The sequence below is a fragment of the Crotalus tigris genome, unplaced genomic scaffold (genome assembly GCF_016545835.1).
Source record: "Crotalus tigris isolate CLP2741 ecotype Arizona unplaced genomic scaffold, ASM1654583v1 scf7180000017814.3102382, whole genome shotgun sequence".
NCBI lineage: Eukaryota > Metazoa > Chordata > Lepidosauria > Squamata > Viperidae > Crotalus > Crotalus tigris.
In genome coordinates, this window is record NW_024096652.1 from 1,112,508 (window position 1) to 1,133,785 (window position 21,278).

The 21,278-nt window shown below is 37.7% G+C and overlaps 2 protein-coding genes and 1 long non-coding RNA gene across 9 annotated transcripts in view; 1 reads left to right on the forward strand and 2 right to left on the reverse strand.

Annotated features, from left to right (window-relative positions):
• Positions 1-178: 178 nt before the first annotated feature.
• RSAD1 (radical S-adenosyl methionine domain containing 1) lies at positions 179-13,999 on the reverse strand. Of its 5 annotated transcripts, none has more exons than XR_005556632.1 (9): positions 13,602-13,999; positions 8,927-9,060; positions 6,354-6,558; positions 4,926-5,291; positions 4,312-4,375; positions 3,943-4,094; positions 3,017-3,071; positions 1,758-1,861; positions 179-1,647 (listed from the first exon to the last, which is right to left on the reverse strand). XR_005556632.1 is itself a non-coding variant. In XM_039342847.1 (9 exons), exons 1-9 carry the CDS (start codon positions 13,875-13,877, stop codon positions 1,542-1,544), a joined length of 1,458 nt encoding a protein of 485 aa, XP_039198781.1. In that variant the 5' UTR covers positions 13,878-13,999; the 3' UTR covers positions 179-1,541. The 5 variants fall into 5 exon arrangements, 4 of the variants coding, with proteins under 4 accessions (XP_039198781.1, XP_039198782.1, XP_039198783.1 ...); XM_039342847.1 differs by having other exon boundaries at positions 3,947-4,094; XM_039342848.1 differs by lacking the exon at positions 1,758-1,861.
• LOC120307749 lies at positions 12,749-19,477 on the forward strand. 3 transcript variants are annotated; one of them, XR_005556633.1, is made up of 4 exons: positions 12,749-13,490; positions 16,926-17,038; positions 18,165-18,268; positions 18,453-19,477. It is a non-coding gene; the product is annotated as an uncharacterized LOC120307749 (long non-coding RNA). The 3 variants fall into 3 exon arrangements; XR_005556634.1 differs by lacking the exon at positions 12,749-13,490 and adding an exon at positions 13,876-14,009; XR_005556635.1 differs by lacking the exon at positions 12,749-13,490 and adding an exon at positions 14,050-14,383.
• Positions 19,478-19,928: 451 nt separating this feature from the next.
• The window catches only part of ACSF2 (acyl-CoA synthetase family member 2), a 60,359-nt gene continuing 59,009 nt past the window's right edge, over positions 19,929-21,278 (reverse strand). The window contains exon 16 of the mRNA XM_039342846.1: positions 19,929-20,163. Within this exon, the coding sequence (XP_039198780.1) occupies positions 20,110-20,163 (54 nt within the window). The 3' untranslated portion in view covers positions 19,929-20,109. The remainder of the gene's footprint in view (positions 20,164-21,278) is intronic.

Genomic DNA, 21,278 nt, shown 5'->3' on the forward strand with positions numbered 1-21,278 from the left:
ACATTTCTGTTTGTGTTACTGCTGCTGCCCGAGTTTGAGAAACTCTAATTTTAAAGTAGGAGATAATCAAACTAAATGCTATCTACAATTCCACAGATGGCAATATGCAACGTTCATCTACTGTTTCCCGTTCTGGAGACCAAACATTCCACTATGGAGAAAATGTTTTTCATTCATATTTCAGTATCCAGTTTATAAAGTTTTATTAAAATCAGAGGGAAAAAGAAGTCACAAAACTCAATTAAGGTACAGTAAAATAGTTGGTGAATTTACATGCTACTTCAGCCTAGAGTTCAGGTGAAAACTCAGTAATTAACTCAAAAGTATTAGAAGGCATTCATTAATTATATTTATGTATCTCGCATGCTGCTGATACACCCTCAAGTGCACTCCCTGAGCCTCATTGTGCTTGCACTGCACCTCTCTGGCCACTTGCACACTCTCCCTGGTACTTGTGCACCCTTGCACACTCCCCCACCCAGTAGCAGCCACCCCAAACCACACTTGAACCATGCCTCCTTGGCCACCCACACACCCCTTTGCTCCCTCTCCTATGTAGAAGCAGCCACTTACCTGTCTACCTGTTTGCAAATTGCCTGGGACGTGCAACTTTCTGCCGGTTTACCCTCTAATTTGGTTGTTGGAAGCTGGCAGGAACTTGCAAGGAGATGCTCACTTAAAGACCCAATTCTCACTTATTGATAATGGGGACTGAAGCAATTGCCATCACTAAATGTTGTGGTCACATGACATTTTGTTTTATGACATCATTTAGCAACTGAAATTCCACTCCCAATTGCCATTGTAACCCAAAGAGTACTTGTATTCCAATAATTCCAGTAAATGTATTATCAAGAATGGGTTGCATGGAATTAATGATAAACAAAAGCAGCACAGCAAGCTGCTTGAATTAATTCAGAATGTGCCTATGGTAGATTTGGAATTTCAGTAGGGAGCATAATAGGTCAAATGTAAATGAAATTTTGGGATTATGAATATAGTGGAATGTTGTATGGCAAGTTATTGTGCTAGAAGCATTAGTAGCTTTTATGTGTAAGGGACAGCCCAAAAACATTCCAGTTGTACTAAGCTGAATATATGACAAGTGGCCCTGTATTTACAGCATACACATCTTTTATTACTTTCACAGTCAATTCTTCCCTCAGGAACATTCCTTTATTTAGTACTTACAAAAGTGGAAGATTCTGGCTAATGAAAACCAGTTCCTGCATAATCCATTTATTTATGCAGCGTAAAGATATTTCATGCTTCATTTATTTCAAATACAAGCCACAATGACACTAGAATAACAGATCATTTTTCATTCTAGTATAAAGAGACAAAAGCCAGGGATGCGGTAATTGTTTAATTCAGAGAAAACCCTGCATCCAGTAGCATGACAACACAATCAGCTCATTGGCTTCATTGAAGACACAATCATTTCATGGGATCTGACCTTTGCATTGCAACAATTTTTCAGACTATAAACCATCTCTGAAAGCTCTTTAACTTCCAATATGAAAGTTATACCAGTAGCTAGTTCACATTCTCCTTTCCCTTTCCATCCATGTCTGTTGGAGCTGCTTCAGGAGTCTCAGCAGGAGAGAATCAAGCACAGCCAGACCCTTCCAAGAGCACCTAAGTCCCCTACAAAAAAGAAATATGAATCGTCACTGAGGAAAAACATGAGTGAATCCTCCTCCAGATATATCAGTATCTTCTTCTTCCTAAAACACATGAACCTTCAGCCCCCTTACCTGTCGTCCAGAAAAATAAAGCCATGTTCTTCCAGCTCTTTGACTTCCTTTGCCTCACCAAACACATCCCACAGACTGAGACTGGTAGCAAACTGCAACCAGTGCTATAAACAGAAAAAACCTACCCTTAAAACTGTTGGGTTTTTTTTTACATTTTTCAACTGGAGGCTAATCTAGGGAAACACAAAAGATGCTAGGAGAGATGTTTCTTAACATGAATTACTCAAACTCTTCACCTCTTTAGAAAATAAATGCATAGAGCTCAACTTTAACTAGGATCTTCACAATTTGGATTACTGTCTAACTAAAACCTTCCTCTTTTGCTATGCGGGTAGTCCTCGACTTAAGACAGAATTGAGTCCCAAATTTTGGTTGCTAAGCAAGACAGTTATTCAGTTTTGCCCCCAACCTTGCTTGCCGCAGTCATTAAATGAATCACTGCAGCTGTTGAGTAGTTATGTGAATCTGGCTTCTCCATTGACTTTGCTTGCCAGAAAGCCGCAAAAGGTGATCACATGACTCTGGGACACTGCAACTGTCATTAATATATGCCTGTTTCCAAGCATTCAAATTTTGATCACATGACCATGGGGAGACAGCAATAGTTGTGAAGTGTGGAAAACTGTCATAAGTCACTTTTTCCAGTGCTGTTGTAACTTTGAACAGTCACTAAACAAATGGTTGTAAGTTGAAGGCTTTCTCTAATTTTTGCAAGATAGGCTTAGCAGAACATCACTTAAAATACTGCAAATGCTTGAAATGATCTTTTTTGGTAGCAGCCTTTTGGTCCCATCTTTGGTAGATCATTGAAGAGGGCAATTCCTATTTTACAAAAAATAAACTAGGTTCAACGAAATTGAGCAGAGATATGTAGGTTTTAAAGTCCAATGTCACGTTTACTGGAAATCTCAGGAGGATCTCTTCCAGTCCCTGTGCATTTAGTAATCACACGTCATGTTTCTTAAACAAGGACTAGAAACTAGTTATGTGTTATTTATTCCTCTGCTATCTCTAGCATCGACTACAAGTAGTCCTTGAGTTATGAAAGCAATTGGGACTGGAATTTCCATTGCTTAGCGATGCAGTCACAAAGCGCAACATCACGTGTAATTAATTGAAAAGGCACACAATAAAAAGAAAGAATGAGAAATGAGCCATTTCTGCAAAATCATTCCATCCAAGCATTCTGGAATTATGGCAATAAAGGTTTCAACATTTCAAACATGAACAGTCGTCACATTAAAATATGAGAACTATACCTGGTGTGTGATTCCTACATCCATACGGAGTCCCAGGATCAAAACCTCTTCCAGTCTAGGATAGATGGAAGATCCCAAACTTTGAAGCAACACAGCCATTAGAATTTTGATAAACATATATTTGTGCCAACAACAGTAGGAAAACGGGAACTAGTCAATGATTTTAACATATTAACCAGGGCAGCACCTGTACTCATATGACTTCACCTACATCATCTACTTTCAATAATATATGCATATATATTTGCTTTGAATAAACCTTACAATAATTCTATAAATAATTTTTTATTATCTCTAAATTGGAGATTAAGTAGGTGTGGCATGTCTAGTAGTAATCATATTTTATTAAACTTTTCATAAAGCACCTTTTTATGAGTGTTTCTTCTAAAGCACCTCTTCAGTGTTTTTAAAAGATGTCATTAACATAATCAGAGTTATAAAATAAAAAGGCCATGCAAAAATTAGATCAGAAAGAGATAAATTTTACATTGCTCCAAAAAGCAGGTATAGTTTAAGATTTAATTTAGCATTTTGGATTTATGGAAACTGGAATTTAAATATATAATAGGCTCCAGATGCAAAATAGCAATAGCTCTTAAACTTATATACCGTTTCATAGTGCTTGATAGCCCTTGATAGCGGTTTACAGAGTCAGCCTATTGCCCCCAACAATCTGGATCCTCATTTTACCAACTTCGGAATGATGAAGGCTGAGTCAACCTTGAGCCAATCGGGATCAAATTCCTGGCTGTGGGCAGAATTAGACTGCAATACTGCATTTTAACCACTGTGCCAATAAATGGGATGCAATGTAGGATATAAAATGGTGGTTCATGTGCCCGTTAATAAGGCTGAGTTTTCAGGAATACCGCGTATGTTTAAAGAAAGGAAATGATAAGGAAGAGCCTTTCCACATTTCTTCTTACATACATATCCAGTTCCCTGAGTGGAGTCTGTTTCCGGGTCCCATGCCCAAAGGCCAACACTTCTTTCATCCATATATCCGGTTCCAAAGTCTGTATTCTTGCCTCTCGATGGATTTTACCATCTCCCCGTGGTACAAATCGCCCATGGGCTCCTGAGAAAGAAGGAGATTGTTCTGAACAACCATGGTGCTAGTTTATATGAGAAGGAATTATTAGGCAGAAACATCGTTTTTAGCTTTTAGCTTAGGAGTTTTTTTATTAAAAAAAAACAGCAAGCCATAATTGAAATGGTACTCCAATACATTGTACTAGAACCAACTGTAGAAGCAGTTGCAGCACTTGGCCCATCATCTCCCCAAACAGGTTTACCTGGTCCGATGCCAATATATTGGCTCCCTTGCCAATAGGAGAGGTTGTGAGTACTAAATGCCCCCTGGGTAAACAAACAAACAAGCAAACAATACTAAGGAACTGCAAGTCTGCACACAAATGCTACATTATATTAGAGACACAATCTTTAAGGAGTTGCTTTTAAAAAACCTATGGCACCTCACTGGGCTTAACAGTCATTTAGGAGACTTTTCCTGTTTGGAAGAAAAAGGGAGAAGACTAGGGAGGAGGAAGGAAAGTCTTCTCAGAGGCCTTCACTGTAATTCAACGTGAAAATTGAATTACATGTGAATAGAATACAGAATTTTTATTTACACATGTCTTTTTTTTTTGTTTCTAGTAGCAGCTTTTTCACCATTCTCCCCGGAGATAAGAAGCAGAGTAAGATTTGGATCTTCACTATTGTGAAAAAAATCTTAAAATCATATTCTTTTCACTTCAGCAGAAGGAACACATTTGTATTATCTTTCTAATACAGAGAGAGTGTGTGAAAAGAAAATCTTATTTCATTACCAGAACCTTCTGAATGTCTTTGGCCTACTTCCTTTTACTGATTTGTATGGCACAAGGTTTAGCTAAAGGAAAAGACTTACATTCTTTGAAAAATTGGAGACTTCATACTGGTAAAAACCTGAATTTTGTAGAACATGTCGTGCACACTCATACATCTCTGATACTATATCCACGTTGATTGGGGGCAGAAAGCCCTGATGGACCTGCTTGAAGAGAGATGTGCCTCTTTCTAGAGTCAGCTGGTAAAGGGATATATGGTCATCACATACTGCAAGTGCTTTCTCTAAACCCTGGGCCCAGGAAGCAACAGTCTGTCCTGGGAGACCAAATATTAAGTCAATAGATGTCCGCCCTGGAAAGAGTTTCTTGGCTTCTTCTAAAGTCCTCAAAGCATCACAAGCTGTGTGGTTCCTTCCAAGAAGCTTGAGTTCCCCATTGTCAAGTGACTGCACAGAAGGAAATAAGAATCATGAATATGCTTGACTCTTTTCTTCAACTGAACAAAAGGGAAGCAAGTGTATTGTGCAAGAATTATGATTATGGTGAGAAAAAAAAATAAAATCTTGTAAAAAACATACATACTTGCATAGCCACTCTGTGTTGTTCCCTTTTGTTGTTATGCACAGTACAAAAAGGACTAGAAATAGGAAGCCAAAGAAATTTAAGGTATAAAAAAGAAAAATAATGTGATTTACATCAGCCCCATGCATGTTCAAAAACTAAATCATCTGTTCCGAGGCTGTTGTGAATGGTCATTAAACAATTGGTCATAAATCAAGAACTGTAATGTAGAAATTACAATGCAAGCCCAACAACTATTGCCAATATCCCACTACTAACTCAGTGGTACACAAAGTGTATTGACACATGCTCAAAATACAAATATCTGGATATAATGTATAGAAAGCATGCAAATCTTTACCTGTAAGTAGCAAGTAAAAAAAGGGGGGGGTGTCTTTAAAGATTACACAGTATAAATTGATAACCAAACTACACTTTACATGGAAAAGAGCAACCCATTAATATACTGACCAGAATAGCAATAGAAAAATGTACCTAAATCTTTCTTCCATGCTACTATTTCAGCAAAAACGCTCCATGTCAAATTTACAAAACACGTCTACGTGCTTTAATTATAAAAACTCATTAAAACTAGGAAGCAATTTCCCCTAAGTCAGGTTGGCTATGATCTTGGGTTTTTATTCCCCTATATAGCATGTGAATTGGCTTTTTTGAATTTATAACTCTGAAGTAATTGTCAGTTCTTACATTCTGTTTATCACATTGTAGTCCAAAAGCATATATGGGAAGGAGGGAGGAGAGAAGAAGGTGATCAGCGGAACAGAAAAAAATGGTATATTTCGGTCTCTTTCTACAATTCCATGTTAAGTAAATTTGCTTAACGTTAGTCCACATTATTTTAAGTATGTTCTTTAACTTTATTATTCTAATATTGTAAGTGGATGGTGACTAATACAGTCCTAAAAGCAATGCTCCTGACCTCTCACCTGAATTCCAATGGAGAGACGGTTGACACCAGCTTTCTGGAACTTGGAAAGGCAGAGGGCATCTGCTGAAGCGGGGTTTGCTTCCAAAGTAACTTCAGCGCCTTCTGCTAAATGTGTGCATTGGGAGACAGTGTCCAGGATAGCATCAATGGTAAGCGGGCTGGCTAAGCTTGGCGTTCCCCCACCAAAGTACACTGAAGTGATTCTAAAGCCAAAAAAGAGAGAGAGGATTATTTAGAACTGATGGTTCTCCCTATTTTCTCAACCTCTTGTGAGAGGAAGTGGTAGAAAGGAGGAGTCCCACTCTGTCCTCTAATATTCTTTGTATATTGTAGGTGTATGCTAAAGCACTCTGAGTCATTTCAAAGGCAAATGCTCTGCAAGACACCAATGTTAATTTTAAAATGGGATGTTCTGATCCTTTTGGAAGAGTTTGAAACTGAGCCACAGTTTTGAATGCAAACACTCTGTTTCAACATCAGAAATACAGGGTTTCTTTGGATTGATCTCAATGTGAAACAAACCCAAATAAACACAGGTTAGTGTTATTATTAAGGCTATGTCATCAGTTTGACAATAGCAAAGAAATAGTATACAAGGATCGAATGAACGCCCTAAAAGCATCTATTTAAAGATGTAAGAAGTCTATTATATCAAGGATCTAGTAAAGCGAGGAAAAACAACTTGGTTGCTACTGAAGACTGTTAAGACATTTTGTGAATAGCATTCCTTGCATTTGTTGTGATTTGGATTCTTTGGTTATAGCAGATCCTAATAATCTACATGTAATATATGTATGTCCTTGGCACAATTTTATCATAGTTCCAGCCTTTCCTTGAAGTCAGTTTCAGGAAGTGAAGATAGGAGAAATGTATTCAGCCCAGAGAACACTGGACTGCTTGAATAAATATCACCCTCCATATAAAACATTTATGCAAAATTGTTGGGAGAGAATAAGGATACTTGGGGTCCATTGTTATCAGCAAATAAATATGGTGATTTCTCTTTTTCATCTACCTTTAGGGTAGGGTCCCCAACCCCAGGTCCGTGAACTGGGAGCGGGCCACAGCATGCCAGCAACCGGGCCACAAAACAAGCAAAGCCCCATCTGTAGGATGCAGGCAGCACACAAAACCACACCCCCTCCAGTCTGCAGAAAATTCTCTCTCCACATAACGGATCCTTGATGCCCAAAAGTTTGGGGACCTCTGCTTTAGGGAACTTGAATAGGTGTCAGGTGGCAATAATCATCTGGATGAAGACTAATAAATTGAAACTTAACCCAAACAAAACAGATGTGCTTCCAAACAGATAGATTTTGGAACAGAATTTCAATTGCCTTCAATGGAGAAGTCTCACTGAATAATCAGGATGAATCAATCTGGACTGCTACTGGATTCAGCTTTGTATCTGGAAGATGACATGCGGTTTTAGGCATATTAACTCTACCTGAATTCCACATGAGATCAAACACGACTGACACATACTTTACTTACATCTATGCTGGATTATAAACTTTCAAAATCTGTAATAATCTTTCAAAATCTGGTAAGTGTAGATTTTTAAAATTATGTTAAGAATGCCATATTGAGAATGAGGAATAAATATAAGCAGAAATGGTTAACATATTGTTAATTCAAAGTGTGGAGAACCCAACTACTTACAGTGATTTAAAAGATTTATTTAAATATTTAACATTCAACTGAAACCATATTTTTTATTAAGATTTATGGACAGCCAATTAGAAAATGCCCATTTTTATATATGGTAACTGCAGCAAAATTATTATTATTTGCACAAAGATAAAAAATTTGGAAATATCTACACCGGAGGAATGATTGGTGAAATTAAAGAATTTGTAGAAATGGCAAAATTGAACTGTTTGTTTATTGAAAAGATAACTGTATTTATTAGTGACTGGAAACTCTTTATGACTTCTTATTGAAAATGGGGAAAATGAACTGGGGATCTATGGATTTGATAATTTGAAAGCATAAAATATGTGAAAAGAGAATTATGATATGACTTTAAAAAGGAAGAATAGAAGATAAGTTTGTAACTGCCATAAAGAAGACTGGAAAACACCACTTTATATTTTTTATTTTTTTTATCTATTTACTACTTATCTGTTTCTTGAATTTGTATAACTTTTAGCACAGTATAAAATTCTTCGATAAAAATTAATTTTAAAAATATCCCAGTTAGCTTGAGAAGCTCACGGGAACAGGGAGTGCACAAGAGATAGATGTATTATGTGTGGGATGTTGATCCATTTTTTGTGATCTTATTTATGTTGAATTGTTTTTAGTGGTTATTTTAAAGTTGCTTTTAACTGTTGGTTTTACTGTCACATTTGTGAGATATGTGGCTACACAAATTTGATAAGTAGGTAAGTAAGTAAGTCTCCTTGATGCTACATTTAAGAATTTTGTGGAATTGCACTATGTTTTGTATTGTACTGACTTGTAAAACAGATGAATGATGCAAATGGGAAAAATCTTCATTTAATTAAAAATCTAAAAGATAGATTTAAAAATTTCCAAATCCTTTTTACTCCTTGTCCTATCATTTACCTCTGAACTTCACTTAGGTGGATCAAAGTCTGGACCTCTTGAATGAGGCAGTTCTTCATTCTAAGCTCATCCAGATTTCGGGGAATATATTTGTTGAAGTTGCAGTAACTGCAGCGTTTCTCACAGTAAGGCCACTAAGGAACCAAAATGACAAGAGAGAGTTTATTCTAACAATTTTTTCTGGGAGCCTTTTTATATTCTTAGCCAACAGTATTATGTTGTTGTTAGTTATCGCCAAGCCATATAGACCCACACAAAAAAGAAATCATTTAAAATTATCCTGATATGTGAAGATTTAAGTATCTTCATGCCACAAGACATCCTGATACCCAGCATTTTAAAACATTGTGATAACAGTTCAAAATGCTAACTCTATTATATAAAAACTCAACTTCACAATAAATTAGTTTCAGTTGATAAATGCCATCCAAACATAAAGATTGTCTACCTTTAGCTAGGGGCAATTTCCAGAGGCTTCCCATAAGAATAGTAATACTCAGTATCATGCTGCGTCCTCATACCTATGGTTTCCTTTTTTATTTTTTCACCCTTCTTTACATCTTGAAGTAGTATATAAATAAGGAGAATAAAACTATTAAAAATACAAAAACGTTACAATACACTTTAAAGGCAGATTTAAAATAGCCACGTGCAATGTTTCAAAGTTGAAACTGAAATATTTTGCATACCCAATACACACACAGAGAATATTAAAAATGTAGAGAGACAAAGATGTAGAGAGACAGTGATTCTGAAACTATGGTCCATGGATCCCTGGGGAGGCTGTGATGTTGTCACAGAGAGTTGCAAAAGCTTGAAGAAGTGTTATGATTTAAATCTTGAGTTAAGTCTTGGTGGTCCATGGCCGTGGCCTGTGGCCACAAAAGGTTATTTAAAGGGGGTCCATAGTGAAAAAAAAGTTGAGAACCACTGTAAAGAGACAATTCAGTAGAAAAGATTTAGTAAGCATCTGAAAAACATCAACAGTAGGCATCTCCCAAATACAGGGCAGATAGGTGACATAGTTAATGTGAGTATGGCTCAGTCATGGAGCATTCTTCATATGTGCCACAAGTCCATGAGCATCAAGTAATGGCTTAATAATTAAATTTTATAGAAGTCAAGCTGTTTCCATCTGCAATATGCTCCTAGATGTTTGACGTAGAATGAAAGCAGCATGCAGTGTGAGGTGGTCCTAAACAGATTTTAGAGGCATCATGGTATTTTATTGCCTTTTGAAACAGAGTCAGTTAATGTTGGACTTACTTTTCAGTAACTCATGACCTCAATGCCTGCATGCTCTTTGCCTGAAAGACTATTAAACTGGTATCATTCCCTTTTGCTTTTCTTCATTGCCACACACATACAAAAGGACACGTTCCTTTAACTCTCCTCACTCAGATGAGTTAGTAGCATATTTCCAGCTCTTTTCTGTTATAGTTACAACATCTGCTTCATTAATCGTTGCTCAGATCAGATCCCTATTTTCAGGAACATTCACACACATAAAAAGATTGCCTCAGCTTCCAACAATTATCTGAAAACCAATTCTACTTTTCCATTCAACTACTGTATATCATACGCTACTGGAAACTACCTAAAACCAAACATGGGGAACAGAGCCAAAACTGAACTTCCTAGTATATTATTTACTTTAAAATGAGAAAATCATATAATTCAATCATAAAAAATACTGTACATTGTAATTTGATGCTTAACAAAAAAACAACAAAAAACCCAGAGGTATAACCTTGATAGTGAGAGAGAAGCAAAAGCTGTCATTCAACCAACTGAAAGGCTTGTTCCTAAGCGCTTGAAATAAAATGCTAGATTACAATGTCCTCTAGCAGGGGTGTCAAATTGCCAGCCCCCCCCCCCCGTCCGGTTGAATCATGTGGATGCACTCACCCCAGCTACGGCAATGCAAAAAAAGTTGTGATGCAGCAAGTTTGACACCCATGTTCTAGAGCTTACTACTGATGTTCTTTTCTCAACACAGTTATTTGTGAGGAAAACAAAATCTAAGCGGAGTGGGAATATGTTAGCAAAATAGAAACGTAGGGTTGTACTAATATGTGCTAATTCTGGCAATTTCAAAGTGCAGAAAGCTTTATCAAAATTTCTACGGCAACATAACTGATAATGTTTCTTTCTGTTAAGACAATAATTCTTTAGTTTTTGTGGAATCAAATGCAGGACCCAAAACCTAATAATCATGGTTGATTACAGTATTTTATTTATTTAACGATGCATACTATTAAATAAATGGAATAATTCCCTCAAGAAAGTAATGAAGGACTCCTATAGATAAAAGGATACACTCATATTTATATATTTCAGGAAAGGAGAAAATGATAGTTATACATATGCATAGATAATAGATAATGTAATCACAGATATTCATAATTAGCAAACCTAAAGTTACTTCCCTGCCCTTCTTCTATTACTGTCTTCAAGAAGAGTTGTCTTAATGAAACATATCAGATAGGTTGCCCTAGTCATTTTCATAAAACTGTCAATTAGACGCTTCTCTATTTTGCTAACATGTTTCCATTCCTCTAAGAATTTGTTTTCATCATATATATGTCTCCATCTCTTCCCCTAAATTGTATTATGGAATGAAATATTATTAATTTTTTATGCCACCATCTCACTGATACAGCATCTCTGGGCAGCTACATATTAATTCTCATTGAGTTCAATCCACTGCTGTTAATGATGTGTAACTCTAAATAAATGTGTAGTGCTGTAACTTACTTGTTCTTTAAGAGATTTACCATCTTTATAATGACAGTGTAAGAAACACAACAGATGCAGCTACCTGGACAGCTGAAGATGATTTTTCCACGGCTTTGGAAAAGAATATGTGGGAACCTATTGGGAAAATTGTCTCACTTGGAACATAATTCCTTACTGGCCACTCTTAACAAAGATGACCTCACTGATGTTAACAGTTTCTTCATGGAAGCAGAACAGAGTTCTTCCAACTTGGAGGTCTTCTAGTGATCTAGTCCAATTCCCTGTTCAGGCAGGAAACCCTAATACCATTTCAGACAAATGGTTGTCTAATCTCTTCTTGTTGGAGCACCCACAATTTCAATGAAAGCTCTTCATTGGAATCCGTAAGAGTATCTACATCAATCAAGAACTTTTTTTTTGAAAACCAGCCCATTTGGATCTTGAATTTGATTAACAAATTTGTTTGACTAACAAAAGCTTGAAATTCTAAGGAATCGCTATCTTTAAAATGTAGATTGCTCTTGCAATCATTTTCACCTATATGTGATGCTGACATAAACCAACTCTACTATTTTGCAGATTTTCTCAAAAGTTAGTCTACCAAAATGGATGGTGGTTTCCTCCCATTGCCAACATCCAAGGCTCTGATTTGAGTATCCTTATTATGCTTGCTCCTGGGGAGGAAAGCTATGGCAAATCTAGACAGCATACTAAAAAGCAGAGACATTACCCTGCCAACAAAAGTACATATAGTCCAGGCCATGGTTTTCCCAGTTGCAATGTACAGTTATGAAAGTTGGACCATAAGAAAGGCTGAGCGCCAAAGAACTGAGGCCTTTGAACTATGGTGCCCGAGAAGACTGTGAGTCCCCTGGACTACAAGGCGATTAAACCGGTCACTCTTAGAGATCAACCCTGACTGCTCTTTAGAAGGCCAGATCCTGAAGTATTTTGGCCACCTAATGAGAAGGAAGGAGAAGAGCCTAATGCTGGGAAAGATTGAGGGCAATAGAAGAAGGAGATGACAGAGAATGAGGTGGCTGGATGGAGTCACTGAAGCAGTAGGCGTGAGCTTAAATGGACTCCAGATGGTAGAGGACAGGAAGGCCTGGAGGAACATTGTCCATGGGGTCGTGATGGGTTGGACACGACTTTGCAACTAACAAAAAAATATGTTTCCTCTTTTACAGTATTTCCTCAATAACGTTTTGAGTATTTTTCGTTAAAAATATAGCTGGGTCAGGATTAGTTCCACTTTTGATGTGAACTTTTCTTTGGGGTGTTGCAGCATTTCCTCTGTGGTTGATACCTATCTAGAAATTCCTGTGCGCTTGATATGTATCTAGAAATTACCATGCTCCCATTAGTTTGTGCAGTACTAATTAGAGATTACAGGGCAGGCGTGCGGCAAGTTTCCACTGTGCTGCTGACCCCATTTTTAACAATGGCAAATTTATCTGCATTGACTAAAGGTTTGACAGCCATCAATTACGGGAGGAGAGAATTAAGACTTTTAAGAATGCTTTCCGAAAAGTGCCTCTTCCTGACGCTCACTCGTGTTTGACAGTTTAAATGCTCTTCTCAAAACTGCTTCGTGCAACTAAAACATCTGGGCTACAGCACGGAGCACAGAAAAACAGGACTGCAAGTCCCGCCAAAATTCGAGCAACTTTTCTACCCGTTCATGGTAGAGCAATTTATGGTTTACAAAAGCGCATGCGCAGAACACTCCCAGGCCTTCTAACCCTCCGCCCAAGCGAGCAGAAGGCAGGAAGGAGGTATCCACTGGAACCCAGCGCACCAGCTCAACTAACAGAGGAGCAGGGTACGTGCAGCGCGACGCGTGTCCGAGGAAGCTTCCAGCGCCTACGTTTTTCAGTTAGCGCATGCGCGAGTGGGTTTCGCTCGGGTTTTCCCGGCCTCAAATCTAACTCACGTGGACGTAGAGTGAAGCTTGCGCTTCCGGAGGGCGCTGGTGGAGTTGGGAAGCGTTGGGCTTCCCCCACGGCGCAATTCGACCAAGCCGTGCGGAAAGCCCTGCTCGCAGTTTTTCTAGCAGCGCCTCCATGACACTCTTTGCCACTTCCACCCAGGGCAGCTGCAGTTCTGACACCCTCAGGGAGGGGAGAGAAAACAAGACCCGCCTCTTCGGGGGAGAGGCTTCGGCTCTGTTGGGGACCACGCGTGTTTCTTCTGAAAGCGAGTTCCTCATCGCTTCTCTTCTAGAAAAGTCTGGCAGTAGTAGCTCTTAACCAGTAAAGCGTTGCTGTGCTGTGTTGGTCCATTGGAAAAAAAAAACGCCTCTAGATTCATAATCCGCTAATTTCTTTATTGACACGAAAAAGTATGTTTAAGGTTTTAAATGTTCAGAACTTAGGCGCGATATTAGAGAAGCAGGAGATGGGGAAAGCGGGGTGTGTGTGTGTTAAAAAACCACTACCGGGCCAGATATTTGCAACTTCTATGGTTTGCAGACCAGTTTTCTAAGAGGTGGAGTCGAAACTCACTGGTTCCCGTTTATGTTTCACATTAAAGGGAACAACGATTAGTTGCTCTTTGAAGGCAAGAGTAAATTGAGCTCAAGAGACTTCTCAACTCAATGGGGAACTCAGGTGACCGTGGAACAGAAGGCAGAAAACAGTATAAAATAAAAGTTCCTTGATTAATTGCATCCATGATTTTTATTTCATGCACATGTCAAACTGGGTGGAATATAAGGTATGTTTGTGACAGCCTTATTAAATTTATTGGATGCCCTTTTTGCCATAAGGTGCTTCCAGTGGTGGGATTCAGCTGGTTCACACCACTTCGGCAGAACCAGTAGCTAATATTTTGTTGCCCAGGCCCAGAATGGACTTCCAGAAGCGGCATCCACACAGAGAACCGGTTGTTCACATATTTGAATCCCACCACTGGGTGATTCTTAGGTAATGCACTGAATTGGATTGAGATTTGATATTAAGAGAACCTTGTTATCTTTGGTGGCAAAAAAAAAAAAAAACCCAAGTCTGGTAGCACTTTTTTTCATTAACAAATTATTAAAAGGCATCTGTGCATCTGATGAAGTGAACTATAACTCATGAAAACTTGCACCTTTTCATAAACTATACAAGTCAAAAAAGGTGATACCAGACTTTTGATATTTTAGTATAAAGAGGTGAGTTCTTGAATCAACTTTACAGTTACACCAACCAGGCACTAGATGGCAACTTATACCTGGTGAAGGAAGTACCTTATTACTTCTGGGGGAGAGAACTATCACCAAATCAGAATATTTGCTAGAAGAGCTTTTGTCAACAGCAAGGTAAAAGAAAAAAACCCTGATGGTGGACTAGTAAACATTGTGAGAGCAAAAATGCAGTAGGATATGCTGCTACATGTTTCAAATGTGTGGCTGCTAGTTCTTTGATATTATGCTTCATTGTAAACCAGTCATAGAATTGCAATTTACTTTTCACATAATAGAATAGAGCTGGAAAGGACCTTGGAGATCTTCTAGTTCAGCCCCCTGCTCAAGCAGGAGAACCTATACTATTTCAGACAAGTGACTGTCTAGTCTCTTCTTAAAAACCTTCAGTGATGGAGCGCCCACGATTTCTGGAAGCAAGCTGTTCCACTGGTTAATTGTCCTCACTGTTAGGAAGTTTCTTCTTAATTCCAGGATGCTTCTCTCTTTGGTCAGTTTTCAACCATTGTTTCTTGTCTTGCTTTCTGGTGATTTGGAGAATAATTTGATCCTTTGTGGCAGCCCCTCATATACTGGAATACTGCTATCATGTCACCCCTGTTTCTTCTTTTCTTTAGACTAGCCAAACCCAAGTCCTGCAGCCGTTCTTCATATGTTTTAGTCTCCAGGCCTTGGATAATTTTATGGTTTATGATTATGATTTACAACTTAGCGTATATTGCTCATTTCTCTAAGTACATCACAGCTGCTATGGCGTATCCTTTTAACATTCAGTACACATTATTTTAGGGTCCCTGTCCTGGCTTAAATATGTTCTATTTTTACTTATTTATTGCAGACCAAGTTGAGGTAAGGAGGATTATCTTGGTTTCACCTCTGGCAGAAGAGCAGTCAATGATCACTCTTTTTAAAGTGGGATGGGACAAGTTTAGGTAATGCTTACAATGGCATGTCTGTCTCGCCATCTCTGAAGTTGGCTGATTAAGAGCAGGAGTTGAGGGAACTTACTGAAGTCTCTGAGATGCTTCTCTTGCCAGAACCTTTCTGTGTTGCTTACCTGCTGGGCTACTTCTGAACATGGATGTAGCATTCTTTGGAAAGTATGCTAAAGATAAGAGGCTTATTTCTAATTGTTCATGAATAATTTGATTTAATAATTTAACAGACTGAAGCTTCAAAGGAAACTTAATATGTTGACTTTAAAATTTGGTCCCTGAACTTAAAAGGGCAAGTGTGAATAGATAAATAAATAAATCTTCTCCTTCCATATGCCCAAGGTTTGCCTGCAGATGCTTTTAACTGCTTGTCTGCTCCTCCATCTCTCTAAATAAAGGGGCCATTGCTCCTGGGAGACAGGCTTTGATTGCAAGGTCATAGCCATCTTGATATTTTTTGACACCTTCTTTCCTAGATCCCTGCAAAGGGTCCTAACTCTCATGTTTCCTAGAATAGGGCTGTGCAGAACTTTGGATTCTATTCCTATTCTGCAGCTTTTTAAAGCAACCAAGTCTCTTCTTCAGATTCATAACTGTTCCCAAGAAAAGATGAAGTTGCTTTAAAGCAATGCAGGCAGGTGTTACATTAATGTTCCAGAGACCTTTTATGAAGCACCGCCATGAGATGCCAGTAACTTTTTACACTGTTCTAAAACTGAATCTACAGCTTGAGGCTAAAAATAACTTTTGATGAATTAGCATACTATTATTCTCATGAAAGGCCCACAGTATTCTCATTCTCATGGATGCCTTCTGCATTAATCTAATATGAGGAAGAGAAAATGCGGCTTGTGTGTAAATTCTGTCCTGTCCTCCATGTCATCCACTGGCTGCAGTAACCACATCTAGAACAAATGTCATTCGATTACAGAGAATAGGAAGTATCTATGACCTTATATGGAATAATTTGAGAAAAATCTTGGGGAGTTTTTTAGGATGTAAACTTGTCGTATATTTGAAAATAAGGGCACTTCTGCAAGATGATATCCGATTTGACATATAGGAATGACTAATTGCTGACACATATTGAAATCATGCAGATGTAGGGATTCCTTCTCTTTTCTTTTTTCTGAACCAGAGTTATAAAAGAGGATGCTGCAACGGGAAGAACCAGAACCACAGAAGCAGCGAGTCAGACTATTCTTACCTAGTACGTAGGTCATGCAGAGGATTTCCATCCTGTTTCTTCAGGTAAGTTTCAAAATCAATATCAATTTGTGAGGGAAGGTGACTAGAGAAGGTTACAGTGAGAAGGGCAAAGATGTACAAGTGGACCTGTGTGGTAATGGGAGCAGCACCAGAGGTCTTTCTTGGATGGAGGGGGGAGTTTTAAGTTTTGAGGAGGGTTAGATTTAATTTAATATTAAGCCTGCGATGGGTAATTTTAATTCAGCCGTGTCTCATCCCAATCTTCCTTACAAAATTGTGGAAATCAAAAAAGAGGCACGCTGTTTTGACTTCCCGTATGAAAGATGACATACTCTGTAAAACCATCAGTATCGTATTTTTTAATTGTTTATATCAGGAGCTCTTAGATTGCAGCTTGTGATCTGTGCTGAATTGCCAGCTATTTAAGAGAATAGGATCACAAATTATAAAAATCAGATCAGGCCTGCACAGGCAATGTGAACGCCATTTATACTCTCTCCAAGCTTAGCTCCTCACATTGCTGTTCAAACCCATGATGAGTACTGCAAAGTTTGAGAAACTCTAGGATAAACTCATTTAAAATGTAGTGATTAAAAGTAAGTGGTATTGTAGATTTGTTTCCTACCACGCTCCAACCCTTATAAAAACATTAGTTTCGCCCATGGGAGAGTTGCATAAATTTATTTTATAATGTTAGGAGGTCACAATCTTGCAACATTTGAGAAATCTTGGCTTAAGTATGTATCCATATGGTGGGAAACTGCCACAATTGTTAACTGGAAATTTTAAAAACATTATTGTGGCCTAATATATTGTAAGAGCCAACTTCTTTTAGTTAGTTAGGTTATGGCCAAATGTATTAATTATGCAAACCCAGAATGTGGATTAATTCAGCAATGGCATCAAGTATTACTGACCAAAACTCAACTAACTTTTGTTTCTTGCCCATCCTAACATGAGAGCTAATGGACAATACTTTTAGAAAGCACCAAATTGGGAAGGTCAGCTGAAGAATAATTTACCCTTATAACTTTATAACTGTTTTGATGTCCATATTTTTTGAACCAAGTAGATATCTATATCTGTATCTCCTATATCATCTCTATATTTGAGCATATGCATTTATTTCATTATAATGTAATCAAATTTGTCTGGGATTCTTTTGTAGGAATATACTTTTTCCTACTTGTATTTCCTGCTCCAATATCCTTGTCAAAGAAAGGCCATTTTTTATTACTGCAGAATGTACTAACTAGAAGAGCATCCTCTCTGGTAAGTAAATATTAAATAGTTCCAGTAAGTAAATATTAAATAGCAATACTGTATTAACATTCAGAAAAGACACTGGTTAAGCTATTGAAAAGTGATAATTTTTTTTGAATGTGCTACAATCATAAAAACTTTAAGACCATTTAATGAAGTGTTTTCTTCATGTACTGTCTATTTTGTGTTTCAGTTGCAAAGCGGTTCATCTGGATTACACTAGTAAACATTCTGCTCCCATGGGTAGAGGCCACTCCCAGCTGAAAAACCAAAGTGTGGGACATAGTATCACAGACATACATGCTCTGATTCCTTCATTTTATTGGTCTCCTTTGACTGTTTATTGTAGAGCTGAATACTTTCTGTCTGAGGTCCTCCCAAGAACAATTCAGCGAAAAGGAATGCAATGGCCACTTTAACTTTGAAATCAACATTTTTCCTCTGATAAGGAGCCATCATACATTTCTTCTCTGAAAAATTAAGAATGGAATCAGGACTGTTCCAAGAAATATAATTCTGTTAGACACAGGAATACTTTTGTGCAAGGAAGAGAAAGCCCACTACATAAATATTGGACCCCAGTTCCCTTAAGAACTTTTCACATGTCTAGAATCCAATTTTATTTCAATATAAATAAATCAGATTTTATATGCACACACACACACACACACACACACACACACACACACACACACACACATATTTCAATAATATATTTGTTTGGAATACATTTATATATACATACATCATATAAATATGTAGATATAATGTTTTAATATAATATATATATATTAAAGATTAAAGATTCTTTTAATATAAAGCATATGTATAATATGCTGTGGTATAAAGATCTACAAATATGCAAGGTAGCTTAAAATTCAAATTAAATAAGATTTATTTCATTTTTGGAATAGTCTGCTGAGTAATAGAAGAAAGTAAGTAAGACACAGAAGGAGTAAGACACAGAAGGAAGTCAAGTAGCAATGTTATAAACAAAGATATTAATAATTCAGCTGATGTGGAGCACTGTAGCTGAAGAAAATGAAAATGTTATCAGTCTCTGCAGTTCAGTGTGTCATGGTTGGGAGGTGCTCAATCCTCTCGTGAAAAAAAGAACCCTTACCAATTCAGGTGCACTTTTATTTCTGATATGATTGGAAAATTGGACATTTCTGTAATATCTATGTTTTAATGGAGAAATAAACAATTGAGAAAACATTTTGCGTTGCATTTTATTGCTCTAACACAAACTGGGAACAAAAACTACTTCCTCTAATGAGTAGCAGTAAAGGGTGAAATAGTTCAATTTCTGAGGTTCTGCCTCCTCCTGAGCCTGGCATCTTGTCCTAGGAAAGATGTACTCTTGGCTGCATCTATAGTTGGGAAGATCTATAGTTTAAATTTCACTTGGATAAGTGGTTAGGAACAGATTTGTAAATGTATAATTCATTCATTATACTTTGATTTTAGCTCTTGCCCATTTTTTTAATGTAACATGATGGTTGATAATCCTTGCTCCCAAAGTGTAGGAATGAACAGCATGGAGGTCTCTGTGATTTGATGGAATTTTGTCACATGGACAGATTCTCGTGAGAACCCATTCTTTCTTATGATCTTGCCGAAGAGTTCATTACCCAAATTTATCTCTGTTAAAGAAATACTACATTTGTATTTTTCTATTTTTTTTATTTTAGAAAAAGCATACTATTTTAAGCAAACCTGATTTGGTAATCAGCAGACTTAATGTTTCTTAAGACAGGCCAGTGATCCTTTCCAGCTTCTTAAATGTTTGGAACTAAAAAAAGGTAGCAGACAACATGTTTGTTTGGAGTCTCTTACGCTGCCTCCTCCTATTGAAGTTGAAGATGTTTCTCCATCTGCTCTCTCAGTTTGTATTTTTGAATCTACATTTGGATGGAATAAAAGAGGACTTATGTAATTAAAGACTTAAATAGCAAAACAAATATTCATGTATTTCTTCTCAAGACTTCTCTCTTCATACTTCTCTCTTCTTATCATTCTTCAACTTTGACCCAAATCAAACACTCCCTGAAGTAAGCAAACAATGACAGTCCTTTTCAGTCTTGCTGGAGTAGTTTGTAGTTCTCCCCTATCAGTACCATCTGATTAAAATAATGGCAACATTTTAAAGCAGTAACTAAGTTCTGGTTTGATTCTAAACACCAGAGATGGCTGTCGTTCTATCTCTTCTCCATTACTAGCGTATTAACTATCCCATTGGATTCGAAGTGTCATCTGCATTGAGACTGAGAAAAAGCTCTACTGCTACCTCACATGCTGCTCAAGTCTTAAGAGAGTTGGGAACTGTCAGGCACATGGCTCTTGTTTCCAAGCGAGGAGTGTTCTAGATCATGTTTGGTATTTATTGGATTAAGTGCTGTCTCCTTAAGAGATGGCTTATGGGTAATGTAGTTTTAGCTAGTTAGTTATCTCATGTTAACAGGTCAGTAGTAGGAGGAGCCTCTGGGCTCTTTTCAGGACATACTGGCTATGTGCCAGTTTGGAATGCCTTTGTTTCATCCAGCCCCATGGCTCCTAGCCACATGGCTTGGAAGTCCTATGCCAACATGTGAGTCTTATGCAGAAGAAGAGGGGAAAATCCATTATCAAATTACCTGTGGAATGAGCTACAATGCTAAATATGTTTCTGGATGTATCTCTACATAACAGTGAGTTATTGTTTAGGATTCCTAGAAATAAAAGTGATATTCTTTGCTTATTCTGCTGAGTTATCTGTCTGTTTCAGATGGGATTAAAGTAGTCTATTCTGTCTGGGGCAGAACAGCTCTGTTTCAACATACTTTCTAACCCATCCCTGGAGGGGACAGTCTCTCTGAACCTCATGACAGTGCCAGCTTGATAACTATATCAGCCACACTGCTGCACAGAGCTATGATTTCATTAGAACTACCAGATCTAAATTACAGAGTTCACCAGCAGATGGCAAAAAAGAGTTAGTGTTTCTTCCTGTTTTATACCTAAATACTACAGAGCTCTT